Source organism: Coffea arabica, chromosome 9c (assembly GCF_036785885.1).
Source record: "Coffea arabica cultivar ET-39 chromosome 9c, Coffea Arabica ET-39 HiFi, whole genome shotgun sequence".
NCBI classification, from domain to species: domain Eukaryota; kingdom Viridiplantae; phylum Streptophyta; class Magnoliopsida; order Gentianales; family Rubiaceae; genus Coffea; species Coffea arabica.
In genome coordinates, this window is record NC_092326.1 from 20,448,840 (window position 1) to 20,458,756 (window position 9,917).

The 9,917-nt window shown below is 36.0% G+C and overlaps 1 protein-coding gene across 9 annotated transcripts; it reads right to left on the reverse strand.

The window, feature by feature from the left end:
• Positions 1–305: 305 nt before the first annotated feature.
• On the reverse strand, positions 306–8,849 carry LOC113707824 (uncharacterized). 9 transcript variants are annotated; one of them, XM_072065045.1, is made up of 7 exons: positions 8,564–8,846; positions 6,452–6,564; positions 3,687–3,827; positions 3,210–3,291; positions 1,038–1,132; positions 829–868; positions 306–716 (listed from the first exon to the last, which is right to left on the reverse strand). In XM_072065045.1, exons 1-6 carry the CDS (start codon positions 8,724–8,726, stop codon positions 854–856), a joined length of 609 nt encoding a protein of 202 aa, XP_071921146.1. In that variant the 5' UTR covers positions 8,727–8,846; the 3' UTR covers positions 306–716; positions 829–853. The 9 variants fall into 9 exon arrangements, 7 of the variants coding, with proteins under 7 accessions (XP_071921146.1, XP_071921145.1, XP_071921143.1 ...); XM_072065044.1 differs by having other exon boundaries at positions 817–868; XR_011821082.1 differs by having other exon boundaries at positions 829–1,132; positions 8,564–8,849.
• Positions 8,850–9,917: the final 1,068 nt, after the last annotated feature.

The window sequence follows — 9,917 nt, forward strand, 5'->3', positions numbered from 1 at the left end:
TAAGAGCCTTGGAGTCCTCAGCTTTTTTGACGTTACATATATAATCTTTCAACTTTTGTAGTATAAACAGTATAATTGCGTTAGAATCCACTTATTCACTGATTTAATTGAAACCAAGTTTGAGCATATTGCTGATGGAATCCAAATCTTTGCACACATTCCAATTATATATTTCCTCATATGGTCCATCTATCAAACAAGGTAAACAGCCAGCATGCAATTAGAGTTCAAAATAGAAGTATAATGAAGAGTAGTATAATAGTTCTGCATAAGTTACCTGCAAAAGTAAAACAACCACATCCAAGTGTAAAAATAGGCTCTTCTTCATCTTAAAATTAGATAACATGAATAGATGACTTTCTGAGAAGTGCATTCTTCACTAATTAAGAGAATGCTTTAAACTAATTTGATACATACAGGTTCTATCAATTTTTACACCAAAAACATCATTTCAACATTTCTAGCGCCACAAAAACAGCCAGGCGATATGCAACCAGTGAAAATAAGCAAATTTAACCTATCCAATCTGCAAAGCCAGGGGAACTACTAGCATCTACCTCCTCTTCTCTGTCGATGATCTCACATGTAAACAGGGTTATTCTGTTCCTCTATTACAATCACAGAATGCAACATCTTCAAATTTCCCAAGTCATAATATTTTGTCCAGCAGTATGAAGATCAAACTCTCAAACTTTCTGACTACCCTGTTTCAGTTTCTACAAAGAAAGTTCATTTTGAGCAGCTTAGTATAAGTTTCAATTTCAAGAATTTCATGCATTACAGATTGGAGTAAAAGGTCAACCAGCCATGCTATACCATAAGGCTCACCAGTAGCTCCAGCTTTTGAAGATATTTACACTAGTGCACACTGCCCCAAAAGAAAACTGAAATCAGGTATAGTGACCTTTCAACACCTGTTCTTTATTTGCTCAGGACCAGATTCTTTAACACTATTTTAATCCTCCTCCACAGTGTACACTTTTGGTCTTAGTTGCATACAAAGAGAACAAATGGAAAAAAAAAAGGATGAACCTTACAATTGTAATGATAGTCAACGAGATTTCTTCAGGCGTTTTGGGGGCCTTATGGTTTCTTTCTTGGAATTCTCTGGAATTTTCAGATCTGTGTGAGACTGCAAGCATTGCCGAGGAAATGCAACATGTTAAGCTGATTTTCCAATAAAAAGATCAATGCTCATAAAGATAAGCTAAGTATTCAGTTATAGTGAGAAACGTTGCAGTAAGAACATACATCTTCACCACAGACGAGTTTAGCTCTTTTTTGTTACAAGATAATGGAGCTATATGATTGAAGAAACTTTAATGGAGTTTTGAAAAGATTACCCAGCTCCGCTCAACTAATTAAATTGAGTTTATCCTAAGCATGGTCAATGTTTTCCAGTCATGATGCATAACAACTCTTCCCAAAATATACTCAAATCCACACTACCTGGAATCTTAGCCTGTTGCCTAACATGTCTCATAATGTACTCCTCTGATCTTAGCTTATAATAAATACTGAGCCTATCACAATGCCCAGGTTTCACTTTTTATTTGAATTATTACTCATTCCAGCATGTGGCCATATCAGATTTCTTACTTTTTGCTTTATTTGTGTTTGTGATCAATAAATGTCTGTGAAGTAGCTACTTGTGACCATTCTATTAACTTAATTTCAGAAGTTTGAGTCAGGTGAAAAAAGATACATGAATTTATCAATTTCATAGAAAATAAAAAGTAAATGATTAAAATGGTGATCACTAAAACCGTGCCTACATAATTGAAAACATTACTTTTGGAAAAAGTTCACCTTTAAATTAAATTCTAGTGTATTGTACTTCTTTAAACTCTTCCCTCAGTTTGTCCACTGAAAATTATATCAGCAAATAGAACAACTTGAAGTTCAAGGCTCCTGTCAATTACTCTGTGAATACATCAAAATTTAGATCACCCTATCACATTATTTTGCTGAAACTCTCAAATTTTATTTCATCATCTTAAAGTTAGAAGACAACAGAAAGAGCAAAGCATAAAAAACATTCTACCTATTTCTTAATTTCTTCTTTCTTTTTGGGTGTTTGTGTGTCTGGCAGTGGTAATTCCATTCAGAACCTAATCCAAGAAGGTTTCACATACTACTTTATATCTACTGGAATTGATGGTATTTATTATTTTTTTTGTGTCATAATGAGGAGCACTTAAATTCATCTGCTAACATAATTAATAATCTTTGTCCTATCATTGCATGTAAAGTAAGCTACAAAAGCTTGAACGCACATTTCAAACACAATGAAGCAAATTCTATAAAACTTGAAGGAAATAAAGCTAAACAAGGTTACATAGATAAGTTGGAGCTCATTAAACTACATATTCCTCTCTGTGAGATTGGCAATGTGCATTAACCTTGAGGTGCAGACCTATTACTATTCATATTCAACTTCGAAATATAATGTCTAATTAGGCTCATATTGAGTAAGGCATTCTACAACTGTTCGTGATTAGAATTTGCAATCTGTGCCAGTTGTAGACTGGCAAATGTCTGTTCTTGAATTCACTAACAATATGATGCAGCAGGTAACCAATTCAAGGGAAACAAAAGTTCAAGATTTTGGAAAATTTGACGTAAGCTCTATCATAGCTCATCTTCAGAATCAACCTCCTGGGAATGTGACATGGGAAAACCAACAAAGTTGATTAAAGGTTTTCAGGGAAAACCAAGGGAAAAACTTGATTAGGCAGCTGAATTTAAAACAACAAACTCAGAAGTTCTACACAATAAACTTATCAGAAATGGCAATTACTGTAATCACGAAAAAACTGAAAAATTTAAATGCACAGCCAGAACTAAAAAGCACAGATATATAGAAGGGGAACCCTAAAAGGGTCTAACTAAAACTCTACCCTGAAAAAGAAATCACCATAAAAGGGAACGCAATAAAAAAGAGGAATCCTGAACCCAAAAGTAAAGGAAAAATACAGTCAAGACCTAAAATAGCTTAAAAACCTAGTGCTGCAATAACTAACAGAATAGTACCCACGAACAATAAGACTGGGTTTGAGGAAAACTCGCCCTTGACCTCATTTTGCATTGCACCACCAAAAAGTCAGCCTATCAAGCTAATCCATTCAACCCAGCAACAACATTAAATAGTCAATCTATAGAATCATCGCTAGCATCCAAAAATTTTCAAGCTTGCAGATAAAACTTACACTTCAAGCTCTGTTTGTTCTTAACGCAATCAAATGGAGTTCCAATCAAGCCCCTCCAATTTTTCTTTTTTTCGCTCTCTTCCTGTATCAACCATTCAAAGTTGGGCGCCATAAACACAAGGATGCAGCAACTAAATTGCAAGTAAGATGACTGAGAAGAGATTTTGTCAACATCATGTTGGCTTGCATTTCACCAAAGTTAGTTGCATCCCATGTTGTTGGGGCTTCTTTACATCATTATAGGCATAAAGTAAATATCTTTTTCTTAATTCTAGGTCAATCTAACAAATGGCAGGAACATCTAGTAGCTTACTGCTGTCTAGAGATAAGAGTTCCCACTTGAAGTTCTAAAGACGTAGATAGATAGCTGAGAAGAATGTCATTAAGTTCATGTGGGTGAACATCACAACAGGGGCCATAATTGCTGCATTCCTGAACCGTCCATACATGACGCATGGGGATAGTTCTCCGTCCTACCTTCTCATATGTCCAAAACTTTATCATTGCCTTGCTCTTAACATGAGGTTCCCTGGCTTCTAAATGCTTCACTCTGCCCATCTGATGCAATATGCACCCAATACATCCTTCAATCTCCTTGAGCCTAAGCTGCTCAAAGATCTACCAAGTTGTGGAACATCCGCTTTAATGCCAATTCACGCAGGTAATAGCAAGAAAAATCCAGAAAATAATTTCATTCATGATCAAGCTCATATTTTGGTAAACCAAGAGATAACCTTGATTATGGGGTTGACTTTAACCATTAATTAGAATATCCAGGCAAAAATCCATTAATCACAAAAAGCCAAAGGGTCAATTACATTCACACCCATTGTGGTTTGACCAAACAACAACTCCACCTCCTAAGGTCTAAAAAATATCAGTTATCCCCTTTGACTTAACTGATGCCAAACGGTGTTAAATTACTCATTTTGGGACTAAAATGCACTGAACTAAAACCAATAAAAAAATAATGACAACTAAAAAATTAAAAATTAAAAGAAGCACCAAAACCCATCTTTACAGAAAAGGAAAAAATGACTATGCGACTTCATTTTTTGCATCTTTCATCAGATTCACATTGTATCACAGAAATCTTCAATCTCCATCAGAAGCCCTATTCCAAAAGCCCACCAACAACCTCCCTCCTTAGTGCCACCATGAAATCCTTCCTACGGCAGTGGTGAAACCTCCACCAAATACTAATATACCTATTAAATCCTTGACCTTCTCTTCCCTTGGGACCACCAAACTCACCCCAAGAGTTCAAGTTAAATGAAGATCAGAATGAGAAAATCAATCAAATGCACACTTTGCTTGCTTCCAAAATCCTAAATTCACAGCAACCACCCTTGCCATCTCCAACCAGCAATCAAACATCAAAAACACGAGCCTGAGTGATCCGCAATTAAACTCTGAATATCAAGGTAACCAAATATCCAAAACTCCAAATCATTATACTCGAATATCACCATAAACCCAGGTAACCAAAATATCCAAATCATCTATCTCCTCGTGAACAATATAAGGACAAATTCCTCAATAAGAACTGCACCATAAAATTCCACCTCTTTCTTTGATGTTCTAGATGGAGAAGTAATATTTAAGGTGGATCGTTGTGCAATTTAACAGTGCTTCCCAGTGACTTTGGGGTTAAGGAGGGTGATAGATGCCTATGGATCATATGAATTGCTGAAGGGCTTATGAGATTTCTTCTCAATGCGATTCTTGTGTCTCTCATCTTTTAATGATTTGGAAGGCTTTAAGGTTCTGGATTTGGGGTTTGACAGTGGTGAAGATGAGTAATGGTGGTGATGAAGAGATCGATGTTCCCATGGATTTTATGATTTTTCTTGGCAGTAGTTCTTTTTTGTTAGAATTCCTCAAATGACAAGAATAAAATCATACAAAATAGGAAAATTCTATGTTACAAAATCTACACGGGCAATTTGATATTTTCACACCATTCCTTAATGGACCTGAGAAAAACGGATGTTAGATTTCTGATGCAGAGGGGGTGTTTGCTATGCAAATATCATATCAAAGGAGATGATTGTTATTTTCAAACTCCAGGGGATGTAGTTGTTATTTGGTCAAACTACAAGGGGTCTAGATGTAATTAACCCAAAACCAAAATAAGTTCAATGCAGAGCCAAAAGGACTAATGTGTAGAAGCCCAACAAAAAAAAACATTCAAATTGAAAGCCTTGCTCGTCTAGAAATCAAAACAAGGGGAAACTAAATAAAACTAGGACCCGAATCAAGGTATCGAAGGAAATAACAGTTAAAGTCCTAATATAACTTAAAGACCAATAGCTACAGTAACTCATGCATTGTAACATGAGAAAAGGTAACCTGTGAGCAATAACAAGCTGCATTAAAGTATCTTGAATTATTTCATTTGCCTTAGTATGCTTTCCTAAACATTTATCTAGGTTCTTAGCATCATAATCTGAAATTAGTTGGACACAAGCTGCAATTTTAAATCTCAGAAAACGTACAAAGTGTTTATTGAATCTTGGTCAATTAGAGAAAAACCCAGCTTTCTCTGGTTCTAAATTCTAACTCATACATCACTCCTATTCTAATGAAGAACCTCTTCCAGTTGTTGTGATTTTGTCAAATCCTGTAACTCAAGTCTGAAACTAGGTGTGATGCCAATGATTATTTTAGAAGTGATCCAAAGGACAAATTTTACCTCTTCCTAATCATAAAACTAAACAAGCTCCCAATTAGCTCGTAGTGCCAATTCACCCAAGCAGCCCTATTATCTTTATAATTGTTCCCAGAAGTTTTCATCACCCCAGAAGCACCCTTTCAGCTTTTTTTTTTTTTTTTTTTAAATTTTATGGACACTATCTTATGATCTCCTTAAGCCATCTAGTTTAGACAGTTTACACTACAATATACTCGCACAATCAAGCCCTTCACCTGAACCTATTTTTTCATGAGTTCTTTAGCATTTTTGCAAGCAACCAGTACAAAGGAAATTCGAACACATTCAGAAAACAAGGACAACATAGGAAAGAGATGTGACAACCAATATGAAACTCCTCTAAACTGGGCATGCATAATTTAGGTAACCCTGGTGGTAGCCCATTAGTTTACGTCATCTCATAAGCCACTAGAAACAGTTAACAAGAAAAGAAAAAGATAAGATGCCAATTGCTCAGCATTGAGACCATTTAATATAATAAACAAACTTGGATTATAACATGAAATATTTGACGCCCAGTTAGACTAACCTCTTCTAATTTGCTTTGGAGTTCCAAAAGTTCCTGGCAGTATGTTAGGCACTCCGCGTGGTACACCGCAGCCAGATCCTTTATCAATGCCTTTCTTCTTATTATACCAACCACTTCAAAAGATTAAAGGAAATGTAACATGTCAGATAAAGCATAATTCATAATCTAAAAGGCTCACTACAATTTTCCTTTTCTGTAAGTAATATATCCTTCATTTTGTTTTCTAGAAGCTAAACTAAACAACTCTATATCCAAACCAATCTCCTGTTAAGACAGAACTTTAGTCCGGGAACCCAGTCAACCCACTGTGCAAATACACCATAAGGCTAGGCATTCTTATAGCAATCACCTGATTCCTAAATATGGATGCCAACTCAATTTCCAAACCTTTGAGTGCTTGGTCTTGTTCATGGTACAACTTTGTAAGTTGCTCAAAAAAGATAGAGGTTTACCATGTATGATATTTCATAATTTGAGACCATGTGCATGTCTTAAAAACATCTTAGCATCAAAGCTGCTTAGATAATAGACATCCATATATGCAGCAGCTTTTGTTTAGATTGCTTTCAACAATACAAAACCCACAAAAAAGCAAACTCAAAACACAATATAGACATGACAAAATCTCAAATGAACTTAGTATAAAATGATACAATCTCTAAATATTCGAGTGAATTTCCAAGAAGTAACTTTCACAAATTTAACTGCCAGATAGATTTCTTTTGCTTTCAAATATGGTTTGGAACAGATTCCACAATATCAGCTCACAGTTTTTCACATTCCTATTCATACAGGATACTGCAATTGAACACATAGAATGAAGAATTCACTCATGAAAACTTGGAAGTCCATTATTTATTCTCCAATAATTATCCAAAAAAATAATCTATTGTACTTTTTATCTATTGTTACCACCACATATATACACATATATACTAGACTTCATAATGCCTCAAACAAGGAAATTAAAGCATGACTTTCATTATCACTATCAGCAGGGAGAAAGTGAAGTGAGAACTACAAAGCATCAAAACAAGTAAAATTCGTTACTATTGAATGCTCCAACAATCAAAGTTTAGATGAACCTTCAAATGACCCCAACAAAACTTGCAATTCTCATATACACAGTCCAAGGGCTCGGCCAAGTCCTGACCAGAACATGATCACCCTGATAACATACTCCTTTGTGACGGAGACGCTAGACTTGAAGTAGCTCAGTAGGACTTAGGACAATTCTTGGTGATTCGACTCACTGAGTCAAAAGTTGGTGATAATTGTCCGATTCCACACAAGTTGACTCCAGAACCAAAAACTCGATAATATTTGGACAATCATATTTTTGAAAAACAAATAAAATAGAACCCATGAAAACAGACCAAGAAGGAAAGGGAGAGAAAACTCCGAGAGATTGAGTTCACAAGAGTTTTTAACATTTTCTTCTGAAATTACTTCAAGGAAAATTTCTTTCTTTTTTCAATTCTTTTAAATTTTTCTTGTCTTTATTCATTCAAGGGAGTACTAATCGCCTTCATAGCATTTGTTGTCAAGATTTCTTCTTAAAAATAACAGAAAAAAACTTTTTCTGGAGTTTTGAACAAATAATAAGATCACATCCTTTTCAAAAGCTAACAGTTCCGCATGTATTTCTCAATTCTCAATCACCTGATTCTCGTACAGGAACCAATTTTGACAGTATTTTCAAAAAAAATTTCGAATACTAAATATTGCAGTTGATGCACTTCTTAATAGTCGTTACGAAACATATCTCAATGAGCAGTTCTAATTATCTAACCAAATCCCACAAACACCAACTTCAGCATCTCAAAAACACATCAAGAAATTCAAAAAGGGTCCCCCTCCCTGCACAATTACAAAAAAAAAAAAAAAAAACTCCAAACAACAATATTAAGAAACTTCAAATCTTACTTATTACCAGGAACTATAATATAGTTAGCAGCCCATCACTTCAAAACTTGTTAAAAAAATGAGACAAAATCCCAAAATAGTTCTTGCTTTCGAGAATTTAGACAAAATGGTTCCTATAAGTATCAAGAAACACATAAATAATGGGTAATAATAATTTAATTAAAAGGGAAGGACAAGGAAACATACTTCGGCTAGGATCGAAGCGAGGAGAAGGAGGAGGCTCTTGATGTGAAGCAGATGGAGAACGTTCATCATGTGATGACAGCGGTGGAGGCGGCGTCGGCGGCGGTGCCGTTGGTGGTGGCAGTGGAGGTGGGGGTAGGTAATACAGCTGTTGAAGTTCGCCCATATTTTGCTGAAGTTACTAATTTAGGCTCTGGAATTAGACGTAGCCGTTGAGGAGAGAGTAGGGAAAGAAATTCTTTTGAAAAAAGGGTTAATTACGTTTTCAGTGTTGATTGCACTTTGCGGCCTCAAACTATGCTGTGATTGCACTTTGGACCCCCCAGCTCTTAATTTCAGCACTTAATTGCTTTAAACTTTAATTTCTTACAATCGTTGCAATCGACTAAATTCAGCAAGTAGAAATAAAAATCTCAGTCACCAATGGAGTTAATGAAAATACTCTTGTCATCCCTTGCATATTCTTATGCTTTTATTATTTTTTTTTTTCAAACGATAAGAGATTCATTAATCATGAAACAAAGATTACAAAGCTGGAGCACTTGCTCCTACATCATTTCTAGCTAAACTAGTCAGCCAATCAGGAAAAAATTCCTGCCACTCAAAGTCGTTCATCAAGTTAATGGCAAATTTTGCCAAGTGGTGAGCTACAAAGTTACCTTCTCTTTTGATAAAAGAGAAGGAACATTCTGTGAAAACTTGTCTGAGCTTCAAGATATCAAAAAGAATGACTCCAATATGTGGATCCTCTGCCTTTCTCGCATTAATTTTGTCAATTATACCTTTGCAGTCAGATTGTATCAGGACCTTTCTCCAACCCTTTTGCTTTGCAATGTTCAAAGCCTGCCTGATAGCCAGAGCTTCCTCCACAGCCGGTTCCCCCAGTTTGTCCTCACTATCTGCCCATGCCCCAATCAAACCACCATCATCCTTTCTGGCCACAATCCCCCTCCCCACTCTCTGCTTTTGTATGTTTAGACTGGCATCAGTATTCATGATTATATAGCCTTTAGGTGGTAATGACCACCTACCACCTTTCATAGCTTTGTCCCCCCCTACTTTTCTGTTAGAATAATCCCCACTCCCTACGTTCTTATACTCTAACCATTCCAGCATTGCCTTATTCACAATCTCTCCAGGACACCTTCCCTCTCTGTTAAACTGGATACTATTCCTGGACTTCCACACCTGCCAAAGAATATTTATAGTAAGAACTATGTGATCCCTCCCCTCAACTCTCTCTTTGGCTTCCATAAGGCTATTCCACCAAAGCCAAAAGTTGTGTCTGAAGTCCAACAGTCCATCCCAGCTGACAGGTGCTGCTTTCCAAATCAATTCTGCATGTCTGCAAAAAAAC